This window comes from Symphalangus syndactylus, chromosome 13 (genome assembly GCF_028878055.3).
Source record: "Symphalangus syndactylus isolate Jambi chromosome 13, NHGRI_mSymSyn1-v2.1_pri, whole genome shotgun sequence".
Taxonomy (NCBI): Eukaryota; Metazoa; Chordata; class Mammalia; order Primates; family Hylobatidae; genus Symphalangus; species Symphalangus syndactylus.
In genome coordinates, this window is record NC_072435.2 from 108,073,788 (window position 1) to 108,094,539 (window position 20,752).

The window sequence follows — 20,752 nt, forward strand, 5'->3', positions numbered from 1 at the left end:
TGGCCTCTTAACTATTGTTTGAAATAATGTAGAGACAGCTCCAGAGCCATGAAGAAGTATATGAAGAAGCAGTGTTAGCTTAAATGACATATATGTCACAATTGCCTATGTGAAACTAACATAATTATGCATGAAAAGTATCTATCCTGCATAACCTCCACCAATAATAATAATGTTAATAATAGTGAAAACTAATGTTTATTAAGTCCTTACTGTCTCCAGCCTCTGTGCTAAATACTGGTTACTAAGTTTCCCTGAAAATACTATTCTCATCTGTTTGTTCTTAATAACAGGATAGCATAATTGTAAGTTGTAAATGAAATAATACAGTTTATTTAATAAAAGGGTAAAGGAGAAGACCACCTACCTTATCTTCTGTTGCTGATCTAGATGGATGTAGGTGGTGTTTACCTAGTTTCACCTTTGGCAGTTGAAACTACTTTTTTTTTTTTTTTTTTTTAAGAGACAGAGTGGGCCAGGCACAGTGGCTCACGCCTGTAATCCCAGCACTTTGGGAGGCTGAGGCGGGCAGATCACTTGAGGTCAGAAGTTCAAGACCAGCCTGGCCAACATGGTGAAACCCTGTCTCTACTAAAAATACAGAAAGATTAGCTGGGTGTGGTGGTACACGCCTGTAATTCCAGCTATGTGGGAGGCTGAGGCAGGAGAATCACTTGAACCCAGGAGTGGAGGTTGCAGTGAGCTGAGATTGTGCCACCTCACTCCAGCCTGGGTGACAGAGCAAGACTCCGTCTCAAAAAAAACAACAACAACAACAAAAGAAATTTTTAGAAATATGAGATGACAGCAAGAATGAGGGTATTAAAAAGAAATTTTTAGAAATAAATAGCAGAATGTAATGGTGAAAAGTTTGATTTCTCAAGTCTGCTTTGCACACAGGCATATGGCAAACATCAGTAAGTATAGCTGTAATTTTAACCAGCTGTAATGTATAATAGCCAAGGTATCACATTTTTCTTTTTTCTTTTTTGAGACAGAGTCTTGCTTTGTTGCCCAGGCTGGAGTGCAGTGGCACTATCTTGGCTCACTTCAACCTCCGCCTCCTGAGTTCAAGTGATTCTTGTGCCTCAGCCTCTCAAGTAGCTGGGATTACAGGTGTGTGCCACCACACTCGGCTATTTTTTGCATTTTTAGTAGAGACAGGGCTGGTCTTGAACTCCCAACCTCAGGTGATCTGCCTGCCTAAGCCTCCCAAAGTGCTGAGATTACAGGTGTGAGCCACAGCGCCTGGCCATATATTGCTTTTTTCTTATTATCGGAGCCAGTTCATGATTGTGGAAAAATAGTGTTTGTAACAATATAAGTATGGATAAATCATCTTTTTTATTTTGTGATTCATATAGGTTTGTTGTTGTTGTTGTTGTTTTGTTTTTATCTTGAGACAGAGTCTTGGTCTGTCACCCAGGCTGGAGTGTAATGGCACAACCATGGCTCACTGCAGCCTCAGACACCTGGGCTCAAGCAATCCTCCCATCTCAGCCTCTAGAGTAGATGGGACCACAGGTGTGGGCCACCATGCCTGGGTAATTAAAAAACTTTTTTTTTTTCTAGAGATGAGGTCTCACTATGTTGCCCAGGCTAGTCTCAAACCTTTGACCTCTGCTTCAGCCTTTTTGAGACAGAGTCTGGCTTTCACCCAGGCTGGAGTGCAGTGGCTGATCTCGGCTCACTGCAAGCTCCGCCTCCCAGGTTCGCGCCATTCTCCTGTCTCAGCCTCCCGAGTAGCTGGGACTGCAGGCGCCTGCCACCATGCCTGGCTAATTTTTTGTATTTTTAGTAGAGACGAGGTTTCACCGTGTTAGCCAGGATGGTCTCGATCTCCTGACCTCTTGATCCGCCCGCCTCAGCCTCCCAAAGTGCTGAGATTATAGGCGTGAGCCACCGCCCCTGGCCTGCTTCAGCCTTTAGAGTAGCTGTGACTATAGGCATGTGCCATCACCCAGCGAATTAATTTTTTTTTTTTTTTTTTTTTTTTGTGGAGATGCGGTCTTACTTTGTTACCCAGACTGCAAGTTAGTTTCAGATATCAACATTTGATGTTTCCAAATGCATGGGGAGGTTTTGGAGCAAGTTTTTGGCTCATATGCATAGGTGTCCTAGACATTCACTTTGCAAATTCTTATAAAATGACTACAGTAGCATACAGATAGGGAAAAATATCCTTGTCAGCACCACCGATTGGGTGAGAAGAGACTGTATATTAAAAACAATGACTATCTTTTTGCCACATAAATTGCTGGTGGGGCCAGTTTGAAGAGGGCTTTGTCAGCTGCCTTCTGCGTCTTCCTCTTGAGTACGTGGAGTTGGAGTCATCCTTGACAGCCTCCTGTTGACACCACCCAGGTCACAGATGTGAAACTGTGTGGATGTAGGAGAGAGCAGTGATGGGGCTTACCCCAAGGTTGCTCTTCCTTCCCTCTGGCCACAAATGTTTAGTAAGGAACTGCTCTGTATTAACCATTTGCTAGGGGCTGTGGGTATGGTGGTGAAGAAGTAGACATGTTCCTACTCGGGAGGCTGAGGTGGGAGGATCGCTTGAGCCCAGGAGTTGAAGCTGCAGTGCGCCGTGATCACGCCATTGCACTCCAGCCTGGGGGACAGAGCGAGACCCTATCTCTAAAAAACAATAAAAGAAATAGACATGTCCTTCGCCCTCATGGAACTGCCAGTTTAGCCTTCAACCTGGTGACTGTAGAAATGTGTGATTAGATGCTATATTGCTTTGTTGAGTGTCACCCCTGAGAAGCAGGGATTTTTTTGAGAAGGTTGGATGGGGGATTTGACTGTGGGAACACCAGAGGGAAAAGCACATGTAAAAGCCGCGTGTAGCAATTGGAGGAAATTGGAGACGTGATCAGAGAACCAGAGTCAACCAGGGGCCATGCCGTGCAGGGTCCTGTTAAGATCTGTGACTTTATTCTAAATGTTTTCTTCTGGATAACATCTAAATTTCTAGTTCCAAAGGTGAAACTCCAAGGGCGGGTTCTGTGCTAAGCATTTTGCGTGTATTAATTAATTTCCACCACACAACATTGCTGCGAATTAAGACAGTTTCTAAGCATGGCAAGAAACCCAGAAATCATAATGGAAAAATCTGATAAATTTAACCATGCCAACGTGAACCTCTGTAGGAAAAAAAATACCACAGACTAAAAAGGGGGGAAAAAAAAACCGGAGACAAATATTTGCAACACATACAGTAAAGGGTAATTTTTTGGTTATATCGAGAGCTCCTACAAATCAATAAGAAAAAAATCTAATAGGAAATGAGCAATGACAAACTGACAACTCATAGAAAAGGAAACACAAGTGATCTGAAAAGATGAAAAAGTGCTCAGTCTCACAAAGAAATGCAGACTAACATGGTACCATTTTCCATTAATCAGATAGACAAAGATGAAAGAGTTTGGTAATATATGTAGTATTGGCACAGGTGAGGGGAAACAGGGGATTTCACACTCTATGCCCATCCAAACCAGTACCTTATTTTGAGGGTGGTTTGACAATATTTGTCAAAATAAAAAAATTATATACAGTCATTTGCCACACAATGATGGTTCAGTTGATGATGGATGGCATACATAATGGTGGTCCCATAAGAATATAATGGGCTGTGCGCGGTGGTGCTCGCCTGCAATCCCAGCACTTTGGGAGGCAGAGGTGGGTGGATCGCCTGAGGTCAGGAGTTTGAGACCAGCCTGGCCAACATGGTGAAACCCCGTCTCTGCTAAAAAACATACAAAAAAATTAGCCGGGCATGGTGGCGGGTGCCTGTAATCCCAGCTACTCAGGAGGCAGAGGCAGGAGAATCACTTGAACCCGGGAGGCAGAGGTTGCAGTGAGGTGAGATCGGGCCACTGCACTCCAATCTAGATGACAAGGTGAGACTCCGTCTCAAAAAAAAAAAATGATTATAATGGGCCTGGCCAAGGTGGCTCACACCTGTAATCCCAGTACTTTGGTAGGCCAAGGCAGGAGAATCATTTGAACTCAGGAGTTTGAGACCAGTGGGGACAACATAGCAAGACCCCATCTCAAAAAAAAGAGATTATAATGGAGCTGTCCTGTATAGACATACCATTTTTAACATTTTTTTTTTTTTTTTTTGAGATGGAGTCTTGCTGTGTCACCCAGGCTGAAGTGTAGTGGCGTGATCTGGGCTTACTGAAACCTCCACCTCCTGGGTTCAAGCGATTCTCCTGCCTCAGCCTCTCAAGTAGCTGAGACTACAGGCACGCACCACCATGCCCAGTTAATTTTTGTATTTTTAGTAGACATGGAGTTTCATCATGTTGTCCAGGCTGGTCTGGAACTCCTGGCCTCAAGTGCTGTCCCGCCTTGGCCTCCGAAAGTGCTGTTGCCCAGGCTGGAGCTCAGTGGCACAATCACGGCTCACTGCAACCCTGATGTCCCAGGCTCAGGCAAATCTTTCCATCTTAGCTTCCCAAGTAACTGGGACTACAGGTGTGTGCCATCAATGCCCCACCAATTTTTTAATTTTTTGTAGAGATGGGGTTTCCCTACGTTGCTCAGGCTGATCTTGAACTCCTGGCCTCAAGCAATCCTCCCACTTCAGCCTCCCAGAGTGCCGGGATTACAGGTGTGAGCCACCTTGCCCTGCCCTGTACGAAGATCTTCATAAAAGCAGTTAATAATAGTACGTTTGAGGCTGCCATCACAGGGGTGAGGTCAAGGACAAATGTGAGAAGTTCTTTTAGAATCTATTTTTAAAAAAGGAGAGATGACAGTGGTGACAGTCAGGGAACAGATAAGCAGGTAGATTGTGGGGGCCTAGGCTGTCTAACCAGTGTTTAAAATGAAGCAACTGCTGAGCTTGCTGTATTTCATTTAATGGAGACTAGTAGAACAACAGCCAGAAATTCTTCACTTTCCATCTAAGAGAAGCAAAAGTTATTTTCCCTTCAATAACCTGGGACTGTAGGATTAAGGTTTTTTTTTTTTTTTTTAAATACTACAATATGGCTACCGGTATAATTTAAAAATGATTAGAATTCTATTAGACTAAGAAACAGGTGTCTGCCTGAAGTAGACAGTCACTGAAGTCACTAAGTGGCAAAAGACAGAAAACAAAAAATTGAAAGTAGAAAACAATCAGCAGATACAATGCCAAACATGAGCTGTCAGTGATAATGGATTAAGTCCTTCAATTAATGGCTGAGCCAGATGGAATTAAAAGAAAAAATCCAGGCTGGGCATGGTGACTCACACCTGTAATCCCAACACTTTGGGAGGCTGAGGTGGGAGGATCACTTGCACCCAGGAGTTCGAGACCAGCCTGAACAACATAGTGGGACCCTATCTCTATTTTATAAAAACATTTTGAAAAAAGAAAGAAAAATTTAGTTGTGTTCTGCTTTAAAAAGACAAATTGGCACAGAATGTCAAAAAATAAATAAAACAAACATGGGCAAAAGAGATTCAGGTGGTATCAATAATATCGGGCTAAGTAGCATTCAAGATAAAGATTATTCCATAATAAGTTATTTAATACTAGAGTAATTGCATATTAATGAAATGTATAATCTATGGTAGAGATAGTAATTGTTTTATGTATTCATTAAGGTAACAACAAGCAAACAAGCTTTAATAGTTTTAAATGCTTTATATGCTTTATAGTTCTTTTATGTGCATTAATTCATTAATTCTCATTTCCTATGAGGTAAGCACTATTATTATCCACATTTTACAGATGTAAAAACCGAAGCAGAGAGATTAATTAGCTTGCCCAAGAGATGTGGCATTCTGGGATTTGAGACAGTGGTTTGGCTCTGTAGGTTGCTTCAATAACCAAGAGATGCTTCAAATCAGATTTTTAAAATATGTTTTTTAGAAGCATTTTCCTGATACTTCTCCCCTTACATGGGTGGTAGTCTTTTGGATTGAAAAACATGAGTAAGTGCTAGAAGAGCAAAATATGCATCCAGATTTAATAGTATGTCTGTTTTTCTGAGCCTTGGCATTTCATTGCTTTTATAATAGAAATGAAGGTTTTTTTATTTTTTTTTTGGCTGAGAATAGCACTGAACTCAGTGGGAGGGACTGTGGGTTGTAAGTTGTCCGCCTCTGAATGGAGTTGAATTTAAGTTTCTTGGTTTCCAAAGAATGGTTTGTTTAAAGACCCTCAAATTGCAAGTTAGAACTGACTTCAGTCCTTGAGGTTTTACCATTTAATGAATTTTTCGTAAAAAGCAATTGAATTGTTGATGAAAGGTGATGTTAAAATTATCCCAGATTTATCAATCTTTTTTTTATTGCCCCTGGATTTTGAGTCATAGAAAGCCTTTCCTTATTCTAAGGTTAACAAGAAATTCACCCATGTTTTCCTCTAGTATTGCATTGTTTCATCTTTTACGTTTATTATTTATTTTATTTTATATTTTTGAGTCGGGGTGTCACTGTGTCACTTAGGCTGGGGTGCAGTGGAATGATCTCGGCTCACTGCAGCCTCTGCCTCCCGCCTCCCGGGTTCAAGCGATTCCCCTGCCTCGGCCTCCTGAGTAGCTAGGATTACAGGCACCTGCCACCACGCCTGGCTAATTTCTGTATTTTTTTTTTTAGTACAGATGGGGTTTTGCTGTGTTGGCCAGGCTGGTCTTGAACTCCTGACCTTAAGTGATCCACCCGCCTTGGCCTCCCAAAGTGCTGGGATTACAGGCATGAGCCACCGTGCCCGGCCTAAAATTTATTCTGATATGTGGTATGATATATGGTTCCAACCACTTGGTTATGGTGCATTATTTTCTAAATGTGGTATTGGATTCTTTTTATATTTTGTTTAGAAGTTCTGCATCAATATTCATGAGTACCATTGGTCTCTGTTGTTTTTCTTGTGCCATCTTTATTGGTATAGGTATCAGTGTTATATTTACTTTGTAAAAGGAAGTTGGAAGTTTTCCTTTCTTTTTAGTACTCAGGAATGATTTTAAGAATTGGGACTATTTGGTCTTTGAAGGTTTGGTAGAATTCTATTGGGAATCCATCTGGGCCTGGTGATTTTCTGTGTGGTAGTTCCTTAATTGTTTTCCCTATTTTTTCTTATTTTTAATCGGGTAGCCTGTGAACCAGAATAGGTTCAGAGAGGCTCCATTTTTTTTTTTTTTAATACAAATTGGTCTGCCTAAGTTTTCTTACTCTAATGGGTTAATTTTTGGAGACTGCATTTCCCTGAAAAATTACACATTTGTTCTAGGTTTTCTGACTTATTTCCACAACTTTTTAGTCTTTCCCCCTGGAATCATGCCCCTTTCCATAAACAGGACTCTGATGTACCAGAAGTATTTTCACACTTCGGATGGACTTTCTGTTTCTGGGGGTGGTTTTAGAGCAATTTTAGGCCTGCCACTAGCTCCCCTGTTCTCTACACCATGCTGTTTTTCTCAGAATGCTCTTCTTTTGCACAAAGGCTTGGAGTAGGAGGATGAGCAGTCGTCACTCACTGACGTTTGGTATATTTTCTTTTTTTTGCTTACAGGTAATCTGGAAGTTTGGGCATTCTCTTTAAGTTGAGGGTGTGGTTTTCATGTCATTTATTTATTGTTTTCTTGTGTGTGTTTTTTAGAGACAGGGTCCCACTCTTGCCCTGGCTGGAGTGCAGTGGCGTCTTGGTCATAGCTTACTGCATCCTCAAGCTGCTGGGCTTAGATGACCCTCCCACCTCAGCCTCCTGAGTAGCTGGGACTATAGGAGCTTACCACCATCCCTAAATTTTTTTTTTTTTTTGAGACGAAGTATTGCTCTGTCCCCCAGATTGAAGTGTAGTGGCGCAATCTCGGCTCACTGCAACCTCTGCCTTCCAGGTTCAAGCGAGTCTCTCACCTCAGCCTCCTGAGTAGCTGAGACTGCAGGTGCATGCCACCATACCTGGCTAATTTTTGTATTTTTTAGTAGAAACAGGGTTTCACCATGTTGGCTAGGCTGGTCTCGAACTCTTGACGTCAAGTGATCCACCCACCTTGGCCTCCCAAAGTGCTGGGATTACAGGCTTGAGCCACTGTACCTGGTCCCTGGCTAATTTTTAATTTTTTTGTAGAGATGGGATCTTGCTATGTTGCCCAGGCTGGTCTTGAACACCTGGCCTTAAGCAATCCTCCCACCCCAGCCTGCCAAAACACTGGGATTTACAGGCATGAACCATTGTGCCTGGCTTGTTTTGTTTTTAATTCTATGTTGTTTTTGAAGGATGTGTGGGGAGAGATGGATTTAGGCAATCATTGTTGTCCTTGGCTACCTGAAAGTCCAGGCACTCTTCTAGATACGTTATAAATATTAACTCATTTTATCCTCTCAACAACACTATGACATGGGTACTGTTACACCTTCCATTTTATAGGACTTAACAGAGAGGTTAAATATGTAGCCCAGGGTCACAGAGAGCTGGGCTTCAGACCAAGACAATCTGGCACCAGAGTCTATGTGGCTGCCCCTAAGGCTTTGCCACCATGTGTTAGTGATTCTCAGCCTGTCATTTGGGGAGGGGATTGCCCTTTTTTAAAAAAAATTTTTTTAAAATTTATTCTTATTTTATTATATTTTTGATACAGAGTCTCCCTCTGTTGCCGAGATTGGAGTGGAGTGGTGTGATTTCAGCTCACTGTAACCTCTGCCTCTGGGGTTCAAGTGATTCTCATGCCTCAGCCTCCCAAGTAGCTGGGATTACAGGTGCCAGCCACCATGCCCAGCTAATTTTTGTATTATTATTATTATTATTTGAGATGGAGTCTTGCTCTTTTGTTCAGGCTGGAGTACAGTGCTGTGATCTTGGCTCTCTGTAACCTTCGTCTCCTGGGTTCAGGTGATTCTCCTGCCTCAGCCTCCAGAGTAGCTGGGACTACAGGCGCGCCACTATACCTGGCTAATTTTTTGTATTTTTAATAGAGACGGGGTTTCACTATGTTGGCCAGGCTGGTCTCGAACTCCTGACCTCAGGTGATGTACCTGCCTTGGCCTTCCAAAGTGCTAGGATTACAGGTGTGAGCCACTGTGCATGGCCGGATTGTCTTTTTTTTTTTTTTTTTTTTTTTAAAAAAAAAAAACCCAAACCGTAAACCCAACATTCTGAAAGATTTGGTCTCCACACCTGTATTATATAATAATTAGTTTTTCCGTTTTTTCCTCTTGGTAGAAGGCACATATGCCACTCAGTTTCCAGTTGCCACACCCAATTAACATAATTGTTTTGCAGCCAAAAGCAAAAGAGAGTTGACATTTTAATTAGCTTATGTAGGTAGACAAATTGAGGCCTAATGTAAGAGTTTCATTATACCTTTTTGAAAAATTATAAATAGCTAGAAGCCAGTTGTCATTACTTTTTGATTCCTTAGAGTTCTGGGCATCTTCCATCTGGAACCACAGACGAAAGAAGCTGCAAGCAAGGGTTTTTTTTTCTTAACGGAATAGTTTAACCATTCTGAATGCAAAAGTATTGGATGCCAGAATAACAGGTATCACATAAATTGAGGTTGACGTTTTCCTGGGTGAAATTCTATTCTGTCTCAATCTTCCTTTTTTTTTGAGATGGAGTCTTGCTCTGTCGCCCAGGCTGGAGTGCAGTGGCACGATCTCGGCTCCCTGTAAGCCCCACCTCCTGGGTTCATGCCACTCTCCTGCCTCAGCCTCCCGAGTAGCTGGGACTACAGGCGCCTGCCACCACACCCGGCTAATTTTTTTGTATTTTTAGTAGAGATGGGGCTTCCCAGGATGGTCTCAATCTCCTGACCTCGTGATCCACCTGCCTCGGCCTCCCAAAGTGCTGGGATTACAGGTGTGAGCCACTGTGCCCAGCCTTTTTTTTTTTTTTTTTTTTTAAGACAGAGTCTCGCTTTGTTGCCTAGTCTGGAGTGCAGTGGCACGATCTCAGCTCATTGCAACCTCCGCCTCCCGGGTTCAAGTGATTCTCCTGTCTCAGCCTCCCGAGTATCTGAGATTACAGGTGTGTGCCACCATGCCTGGCTAATTTTTGTATTTTTAGTACAGATGAGGTTTTGCCATGTTGCCCAGGCTGGCCTCAAACTCCTGACCTCAGGTAATCCGCCTGCCTCGGCCTCCCAAAGTGCTAGGATTATAAGCATGAGCCACCGGGCCCAGACTCAATCTTCTGACAAGCTGTCAGAGAGAGTAAAAAGCAAACGAATATTTAATTATTTTGATCTGAGCTTTACGATTTTTCTTTCTTTCTTTTTTTTTTTTTGAGATGGAGTTTTGCATTGTTGCCCAGGCTAGAGTGCAGTGGTGGCGATCTTGGCTCACCGCAACTTCCGCTTCCCGGGTTCAAGCGATTCTTCTGCCTCAGCCTCCTGAGTAACTGGGATTACGGGCATGCGCCACTACGCCCAGCTGATTTTGTATTTTTAGTAGGGCCAGGGTTTCTCCATGTTGGTCAGGCTGGTCTCAAGCTCCCAACCTCAGGTGATCCACCTGCCTCGGCCTCCCAAAGTGCTGGGATTACAGGCATGAGCCACCTTGCCCAGCCTTTTTTTTTTAATCTGAGAAAAAGTCTTGCTTGGTTGCCCAGGCTGGAGTGCAGTGGTGCGATCTCTGCTCACTGCATTCTCTGCCTCCCAGACTCAAGCAATCCTCCCACCTTAGCCTCCTGAGTAGCTGGGACTACAGGCATATGCCACCACACCTGGCTAATGTTCGTATTTTTTGTAGAGACAGGGTTTTGCCATTTTGCCCAGGCTGGTCTTGAACACCTGACCTCAGGTGATCCTCCCACCTTGGCCTCCCAAAGTGCTGGGATTACAGGTGTGAGCCACTGTGCCTGGTCTCCTTCACTGTTGTAAGATACTTGAATTGGGTCAATATTTGTGGAGAAGTCTCTTAAAAGTTCACTTGATTGTCAGTACCAGAACTCTACATTTAATATTGACTTATATTCCTGGGAGCATTTCAGAGCATTCTATTAGCTTAGAAAGGTCCAGGATTTGACTTTAGAAGTTACTGTTACCATGAATCTCAATGACTTTTGGAATCCATGAAGAATATCTTTTTTTTTTTTTTTTTGAGACGGAGTCTCGCTCTGTCGCCCAGGCTGGAGTGCAGTGGCGTGATCTTGGCTCACTGCAAGCTCTGCCTCCCAGGTTCACGCCATTCTCCTGCCTCAGCCTCCTGAGTAGCTGGGATTACAGGCGCGTGCCACCACGCCTGGCTAATTTTTTTGTATTTTTAGTAGAGACGGGGTTTCACCGTGTTTGCCAGGATGGTCTCGATCTCCTGACCTTGTGATCCGCCCGCCTCGGCCTCCCAAAGTGCTGGGATTACAGGCATGAGCCACCGCGCCCAGCCAAGAGTATCTTTTTGCTGGAAACTAGAGAGGACTCCTCTGAAGCAGATGCCATTCATGATGGATTTCATCATTCGTGGGTTTTAAAAAACATTTTATTTTGAAATAATTTCAAATTTAAATAAGAGTTGCAAAATAGTACAAATAATTCATGTTTACTTTTCATCCAGATTTACAAGTCAACCTTGTACAGGTTGAGTATCCCTTATCCGAAATGCTTAGGACCAGAAGTGTTTTGGATTTCAGATTTTTTCGAATTTTGGAATATTTTCATTATATACTTAAGCATCTCTAATCCTCAAATCTCAAATCTGAAATATCTGAAATGCTGTGATGAGCATTTCCTTTGAGTGTCATATGGGCACTTTTTTATTTATTTAATTTATTTATTCCTTGAGATGGAATATTGCTCCATCACCCAGGCTGGAGTGCAGTGAGCGATCTTGGCTCATTGCAAACTTCACCTTCTGGGTTCAAGTGATTCTCCTGCCTCAGCCCCCTGAGTAGTTGGGACTATAGGCGCTTGCCACCATGGCTGGCTAATTTTTGTATTTTTAGTAGAGATGGGTTTCACCATGTTGGCCAGGCTGGTCTTGAACTCCTGACCTCAGGTGATCTGCCTGCCTCAGCCTCCCAAAGTGCTGGGATTGCAGGCATGAGCCACTGGTCCTGGCCAAAGTTTTGTATTTTTAGTACAAAACTTAGTACTTTAGTAAGACTTTTAATTTTAGTCTTTTAGTAGAGACAGGATTTCACCATGTTGGCCAGCCTGATCTCAAACTCCTGACCTCAAGTGATCCACCTGCCTTGGCCTCCCAAAGTGCTGGGATTACAGGCTGAGCCACCAAGCCCGGCCCATTTTTTTTGAGATGGAGTCTTGCTCTGTTGCCCAGGCTAGAGTGCAATGGTACAATCTCGGCTCACTGCAACCTCTGCCTCCCAGGTTCAAGCAATTCTCCCTGCCTCAGCCTTCCGAGTAGCTGGGATTACAGGCGTGTGACACCATGCCCAGTTAATTTTTGTATTTTTAGTAGAGACAGGGTTTCACCATGTTGGCCAGGCTGGTCTCAAACTCCTGACTTCAGGTGGTCCACCTGCCTTGGCCTCCCAAAGTGCTGGGATTACAGGAGTCAACCACCGCGCCTGGCCGTGGATTTTGGAGCATTTTAGATTTGGGATACTCAACCTGTACCATGTTTGTTCTCTCTCTCTCTTTCTGTGTTTTTTATATATATGTATGAATAAATTATATATACACTACACATATATGTATGTATTATATGTATATGTATATATTTTATATATAAAATACATATCTACATGTAAAATACACATGTGTATATACATGCGTACATATATGTGTCTCTATATTTAAGTTTTGTTGGAACCACTTGAGGGTAAGTTGCAGACATGGCTTCTCATTGCTCCAAAATACTTCAGTGTATATTTCTTAAAAAGCAAGGACACTTGGTTACATAACCACAGTTATATCACCAAAATGTATATTATAACAAGACTACCATCAATCCTTATACCTCTTTCAAATTGTTTCAGTAATATCCTTATAGCAAAAGACAAAACAACAACAAAAACTCTTCTTCCCTTTTATTTTGTTTGTTTTGGTCCATTATATGTCCAGATTATGCATAATGCATTGTTGCTTGCTAAGTCTTGTTACTGGCCTTTAATTTGGATATTTCTTTGCATCCCGCCAAACTCCTCTTCATGGTTATATCTTTTTTTTTTTTTTTTTTTTTGGAGACGGAATTTTGCTTTTGTTGCCCAGGCTGGAGTGCAATGGCACAATCTCGGCTCACTGCAACCTCCGTCTCCTGGGTTCAAGCGATTCTCCTGCCTCAGCCTCCCGAGCAACTGGGATTACAGGCCTGCGCCACCTTGCCCGGCTAATTTTGTATTTTTAGTAGAGACGGGGTTTCGCCATGTTGGTCAGACTAATCTTGAACTCCTGACCTCATGATCCGCCCGCCTCGGCCTCCCAAACTGTTGGGATTACAGGTGTGAGCCACTATGCCCGATCTTTTTTTTTTTTTTGAGACAGGGTCTTATTCTGTTGCCTGGCCTGGAGTGCAGTGGTATGATCTTGGCTCACTGCATCCTTGACCTCCTGGGCTCAGGCGATTCTCCCACCTCAGCCTCCTTAGTAGCTGGGACTATAGGCACACACCACCATGCATGGCTAATTTTTTTTTTTTTTTTTTTTTTTTTTTTTTTTTTTTTTGAGATGGAGTCTTGCATGGCTAATTTTTATATTTTTTATAGAGACTGGGTTTCGCCATGTTGCCCAAGCTGGTCTTGAACTCCTGGGCTCAAGTGATCCACCTGCCTTGGCCTCCCAAAATGCTGGGATTACAGGTGTAAGCCACTGTGCCTGGCCCTAATTTTTGCATTTTTTGTAGAGATGGGGTTTCACTGTGTTGCCCAGGCTGGTCTTGAACTCCTGGGCTCAAGCGATCTTCCCATCTCAGCCCCCTAAAGTGCTGGGATTATAGGCGTGAACTGCTGTGACTGGCTGAGGATTAAGTTTCAACCTGACGGGAGAGGCATTCAAACTATAGCATTGTCCTTTAGTGACTGGCTTAGTTCACTTAGAATGTTTATCTATTCATCCATCTATAGACACTGTTTCCTTTCACCTTTTGGCTTTTGAAAATAATGCTGCTATGAATATGAGTTATAGAAAAATACCAATTTGAATCCCTGTTTTCAATTACTTTGAGTATATACCTGGAAGTGGAATTTCTGGATCATGTGGTACTTCCATGTTTTTTTTTTATTCTTTTTTGAGGCAAGGTCTCACTCTGTCACCTAGGCTGGAGTGTAGTGGCACGATCTCAGCTCACTGCAACTTCCGCCCCCTGGGTTCAAGTGATTCTCCTGCCTCAGCTTCCCGAGTAGGTGGGATTACAGATGCGTGCCACCATGCCCAGCTAATTTTTGTATTTTTAGTAGAGACGGGGTTTCACCATGTTGGCCAGGCTGGTCTTGAACTCCTGACCTCAAGTGATCTGCCTGCCTCGGCCTCCCAAAATTCTGGGATTACAGGTGTGAGCCACTGCACCTGGCCTCCATGTTTCAATTTTTAAGCAAACAATTAGTTAAAAAAATAGGAAACTGAGAGAATGAAATATTTCCTGTTTTATTCAGTGGGTTATAATCTGTTACTATCATTGTTTATTTTGGGTACAAATTGTCCCTACTTTGGCCAGCAGAGGATCCTACAGTTTGTCTCCTGTTTCCTTTTCATAGCCCCTCATTGGAACTCTTACTGGCCCACAATAGGATGTTCCAAGTTCATCTTCTTACTTTTACTGCCCCAGCCCTGGGATCAGCCATTTCTTCAAGGAGGCCAGTTCCTTTCATTGGAGAATGGAAAACCCAATATGTAGAAACCAAGATAGAGGTGTTAGGTGTGATTGCTGCTGGAGTGTCATTGCTTCCAAACCCTTTCAGAAGAGACCTAGGAAATTTGTGTGTGTGTGTGTGTGTGTGTATTCATAAAAGCACACACACATACACTGAAGCATTTATTTCTTTATTGTTATTTTTTTGAGATGGAGTCTTCCTCTGTCGCCCAGACTGGAGTGCAGTGGCACGATCATGGCTCACTGCAACCTCTGCCTCCTGGGTTCAAGCAATTCTCCTGTTTCAGCCTCCCGAGTAGCTGGGATTACAGGTGCCCACCACCACACCCACCTAATTTTTGTATTTTTAGTAGAGATGGGGTTTCACCACGTTGGCCAGGATGGCCTTGAACTCCTGACTTCAAGTGATCTGCCCGCCTCGGCCTCCCAAAGTGCTGGGATTATAGGCGCGAGCCACTGCTCCCATCCAGAAGCATACATATCTATTTCTATATCTACATATCTGTCTTTACATGTATATATTAAAAATTAGAGTTTGCACTAATACCTCCAATTACAATCTAACATCATGGGATTTATTCTGGCTTTCTCCCTTCTCATATTTGTGTCTCCCCAACAATGAGAAACCTGGCTGGCTATCCTCAACATGGTAACTTATTTATTAAGAAGTTTATTTATTCATTTTTTTTTTTTTGAGATGGAGTTTCGCTCTTGTTGCCCAGGCTGGAGTGCAGTGGTGTGATCTTGGCTCACTGCAACCTCTGCCTCCCGGATTCAAGCGATTCTCCTGCCTCAGCCTCTCAAATAGCTGGGATTACAGGCATGTGCCACCATGCCCAGCTAATTTTGTATTTTTTGTAGAGACAGATTTCTCCATGTTGGTCAGGCTGCTCTCGAACTCCCGACCCCAGGCCCGTTTCCCTCCGTCTTTCCTCAGAGGAAACCACCAAGAGGTTGGCATATATTCTTCCTGAACGTGTTTTTATAGTTGTACTGCATTTGTACTGTGTATGAACAATATAAAGTTGCCTGCCTCGGCCTCCCAAAGTGCTAGGATTACAGGTGTGAGCCACCGTGCCCTGCCTCTAGTTTATTTATTTTTATTCCATGCGCTCAGTCTTGGGACCACGTGGTCTGTTTTCTTGGGCCTGGCCCCCTCAGTGCACAGTCTTTATACCCTAGCCCCAGTCCCTCTGATCATATCCCCAGCCCTACCTACTGAATCCCAGGTCTCTACCAAGGGAAAAGCAGGGAGGAGGCATTGACCAAGGAGAAGAGGGGGAAGGGACAGGGAAGGTCTTGATTTGTATTTTCTAAAACTACTCTGCTCATAATGCATCTTAGCTGTGTTGTTGTGGAAAGTAGTGCTGACAGAGTGTCTTGTTTTTTTATTACTTACTCTTTCTTTTTAAGATGGTTTCACCCAAATATCACTGGTGTGGAGGCAGAAAACCTACTGTTGACAAGAGGAGTTGATGGCAGTTTTTTGGCAAGGCCTAGTAAAAGTAACCCTGGAGACTTCACACTTTCTGTTAGGTAAGTCGGAATGAAAAGAGAGAATCCTGAGAGTGTTTTCCAGGTAGGAAGTGATAAAACCATGCTTGGATAGCTTGCTGCCTGCATTTCGAGTTTGAAGGCCTTGTCTGAGCCCTGGGCTGCCTTCAGGGTTTGGGGAGTGGCCTCCTGGACATTTAGCAGAAGGGGAATAAGGAGGGCCCTTCTTCTCCCCCTGAGACCTCATGGAAGGTGAGTTGGAGCAGGTCACAGAAGTTCTTAAGCCCTCCAGTGCTTGAGGCTTGTTCCATACATCTTGAACCTGGTTTCTGCATTTTTCTTTTCCTTCCTGTTGATTTATTTAAAAATTTTATTTCTTTTCAATTTTTTTTTTTTTTATAGAGGTGGGATCTTCTAATGTTGGCCAGGTTGGCCTTGAACTCCTGGCCTCAAGCAATCCTGCCTCGGCCTCCCAAAGTGTTAGGATTACAGGCATGAGCCACCATGCCTGGCCTTCTTTTTTTGAGACAAGCTCTTGCTCTGTTGCCCAGGCTGGAGTGCAGTGGTGCGATCACAGCTTACAGCAGCCTTGAACTCCTGTGCTTGAGTGATCCTCCCGCCTCAGCCTCCTGGGTAGCTGGGACTCCAGGCTTGTGCCACCATGCTCAGCATTTTTAAAAAATATTTTTTGTAGAGATGAGGTCTCACTGTATTACCAAGGCTCATCTTTAACTCTTAGACTCAAGTGATCCTCCTGCCTCAGCCTCCCAAAGTATTGGGATTACAGGCATGAGCCACCACACTCAGACTCTGTTGATTTCTTAATAAGAAAAAATACTTGTTAAGAGTTTCTTCAGATCGCTTTCCTTTATCAACAAGTAAAACATGACTGCGGAAGTTGTGGTCCCCTTTGTTCCCCTGCCCAGGCCCGTTTCCCTCCGTCTTTCCTCAGAGGAAACCACCAAGAGGTTGGCATATATTCTTCCTGAACGTGTTTTTATAGTTGTACTGCATTTGTACTGTGTATAAACAATATAAAGTTGGTTCGTGTGTTTTAAAAATTCACATACATGGATTTATAATGTATGTATCATTTTGCAACTTAAAAAAATTTTTTTTGAGCTCCATGCTGATTGATAAAGATCTTTTTTTTTTTTTTGAGACGGAGTTTCAGTCTTATTGCCCAGGCTGAAGTGCAATGGCGTGATCTCGGCTCACTGCAGCCTCTGCCTCCTGGGTCAAGCTATTCTCCTGTCTCAGCCTCCAGAGTGGCTGGGATTACAGGTGCACGCCACCATGCCCAGCAATTTTTGTATTTTTAGTAAAGATCGGGTTTCACCATGTTGACCAGGCTGGTCTCAAACTCCTGACCTCAGGTAATCTGCCTGCCTTGGCCTCCCAAAGTGCTGGAATTACAGGCATGAGCTACCATGCCTGGCCTTTTTTTTTTTTTTTTTTTTTTGAGACAAAGTCTCACTCTTTTTCCCAGGCTGGAGTGCAGTGGCCACAATCTTGGCTCACTGCAACCTCTGCCTCCTGGGTTCAAGCAGTTCTCCTGCCTCAGCCTCCCGAGTACCTGGGATTACAGGCATGTGCCACCATGCCCAGTTAATTTTTGTGTTTTTTGTAGAGACTAGGTTTTACCATGTTGGCCAGGCTGGTCCTGAACTCCTGACTTAAAGTGATCCACCTGCCTTGGCCTCCCAAAGTGCTGGGGTTACAGGCGTGAGCTATTGCGTCTGGCCTGAGAAATCTCATTCTTATTCCTACTCCCTTGCACACTATCTCCATTCCGTAGGTAGCCATTTCTATTAATTTCTTGTTTATCCTTCTGTGTTTCTTTCATTCTTTTTCTTTTTCTTTCTTTTTTTTTTTTTTTTTGAGACAATCTTACTCTGTTGCTCAGACTGGATTGCAGTGGTGTAATCTTGGCGCACTGCAACCTCCACCTCCTGGGTTCAAGTGATTTTCATGACTCAGCCACCTAAGTAGTTGGGATTATACCACCTGGTGTACACTACCACGCCCAGCTAATTTTTGTATTTTTAGTAGAGATGGGGTTTCACCATATTGTCCAGGCTAATCGCAAACTCTTGGCCTCAAGGGATCTGCCTGTCTTGGCCTCCCAAAGTGCTGGGATTATAGGCATGAGCCACCATGCCTGGCCCTATGTTTCTTTTTATAAAAATAAGCAAATTTATATTTTTATTACTATTTTCCTTTTATTTTTACACATCAAGTAGAACGTTAAATATATTTCTTTGTAATTTTTTTCACTTACCTAAATCTTTTAGTGATCTCTCTAATCTTTTTAATCAGCTGGATGGCATTCTATCATGTGAATATTTTATAACTTCTATATACTGTCACCAGCAGGTAGCAATTTAGTTGTGTCTAGTATTTTAAAATGATATATAATGCCTCAATGAATATAGTAACCTTTTGCATATATTGTTTTGTGCTTTGGAATAACACTACCTTGTATTGGAAACTGTGTCATTACATGTATCTTTAAAATTACATGTGTCTTTTTATTTTTATTTTTTTTGAGTCAGTTTCACTCTTGATGCCCAGGCTGGAGTGCAGTGGCGTGATCTCAGCCGACTGCAACCTCCGCCTCCCGGGTTCAAGCGATTCTCCTGCCTCAGCCTCCCCGGTAGGTGAGATTACAGGTGCCTGCCACCACGCCCAGCTAATTTTTGTATTTTTAGTAGGGACGGGGTTTCACCATGTTGGCCAGGCTGATGTCAGTCTCCTGACCTCAGGTGATCCTCCCACCTCAGCCTCCCAAAGTGCTGGGATTACAGACGTGAGCCACCATGCCCGGCCATCATTTTTTTTTTTTAATTGCTGCATAGTGGCCGGGCACGGTGGCTCACGCCTGTAATCCCAGCACTTTGGGAGGCCAAGGCGGGCAGATCATGAGGTCAGGAGACCAATACTATCCTGGCTAACATGGTGAAACCCCGTCTCTACTAAAAATACAAAAAAATGTAGCTGGGCATGGTGGTGGGCGCCTGTAGTCCCAGCTACTTGGGAGGTTGAGGCAGGAGAATGGCGTGAACCCGGGACGTGGAGCTTGCGGTGAGCCAAGATTGCACCACTGCACTCCAGCCTGGGTGATGGAGCGAGACTCTGTCTCAAAAACAAACAAACAAAAAAATTGCTGCATAGTATTCCATTGTATGAGTAGTAACAACAATTTTTGCAATGCATAGTATTCCATTGTATGAATAGTAATGTAGCACTATTTGTTTATACATTTTTATGATTAAAAAACAAAATGTTTTTCTATTATGAATAAAGTGGCAATGAATATTTTTGTACAAGTGTTTTTGGTAACTATACAGTTATTGTCACTTAATATATGCAATTTGATAGGCCAGTCATTCAAAATAGAAGATATACAAGGTAGGCCGGGCATGGTGGCTCAGGCCTGTAATCCTAGCACTTTGGGAGGCCGAGGTGGGCGGATCACCTGTGGGTAGGAGTTTGAGACCAGCCTGACCAACATGGAGAAACCCCATCTCTACTAAAAATACAAAAGTAGCTGAGTGTGGTGGTGCATTCCTGTAATCCAGCTTCTTGGGAGGCTGAGGTAGGAGAATCGCTTGAACCTGGGAGGCGAAGGTTGCGGTGAGCCAAGATCACGTCATTGCACTCCAGCCTGGGCAATAAGAGTGAAATTCCATCTCAAAAAAAAAAAAAAAGATATACAAGATAAAGAGAGTAATAAAGACCTTTGTGTTGAGTTGGTTGACATGTGGTTATTTCACCCATTGTATTTCTTATAGGGAATGGGTAAATTCGTTCCTTGGGTTTCTTTCAACACCTAGGTGAAATCCGACATGGAAGATGAGATCTGATTTTACTGGTGTAACTCTTTATTTGTCCCCTTGCCTCCCTTTCCAATGGACTATTTTAGAAGAAATGGAGCTGTCACCCACATCAAGATTCAGAACACTGGTGATTACTATGACCTGTATGGAGGGGAGAAATTTGCCACTTTGGCTGAGTTGGTCCAGTATTACATGGAACATCACGGGCAATTAAAAGAGAAGAATGGAGATGTCATTGAGCTTAAATATCCTCTGAACTGTGCAGATCCTACCTCTGAAAGGTCAGTAACATTTTAGTGACCACAAAATCTGCTGCTCCCTTGTGTCCTGTGTGTCAGAAATGCATGACGGTCTGTGTATGACTCTCTGACTCCAAAGGCTTGTGACTGTTTTTTGAGCTGTAATCTTTAAAGAATTACTAAAGTGAGACTAATAGCATCAAATTATTTTCAGAGTACCTTTTTCTTGCAAAAGTTTTAATCAGTGTTACCTACACTCATCCTATAGGGGTTGCATACCATTCCTGCATATACTTGGTACATGTATTAGTTTTAAGACTTACTGAACTTCAGCAGATAATCTTTGAGAGTTATTAGAGGAAAACAAATGATAATGGAGACACCAAAATAGCAGCAGTTTTCTATGGTGGCTCTCGACCAGTTATTCAGCAATGCCACCAACAGATGTCAGTTTAAGCTCAGAAGTGGAAAAGC

General features: G+C 43.1%; 1 protein-coding gene across 6 annotated transcripts in view; it reads left to right on the top strand.

The window, feature by feature from the left end:
• The window catches only part of PTPN11 (protein tyrosine phosphatase non-receptor type 11), a 95,355-nt gene that overhangs the window by 10,011 nt on the left and 64,592 nt on the right, over positions 1 to 20,752 (top strand). For 3 of the 6 annotated variants that reach the window (XM_055237561.2, XM_055237558.2, XM_063614454.1), the window contains exons 2-3: positions 16,120 to 16,242; positions 20,126 to 20,320. In XM_055237561.2, coding sequence (XP_055093536.1) covers positions 16,120 to 16,242; positions 20,126 to 20,320 — 318 coding nt within the window. The remainder of the gene's footprint in view (positions 1 to 16,119; positions 16,243 to 20,125; positions 20,321 to 20,752) is intronic. The other 3 variants (XM_063614453.1, XM_063614455.1, XM_055237560.2) reach the window with 1 other exon arrangement.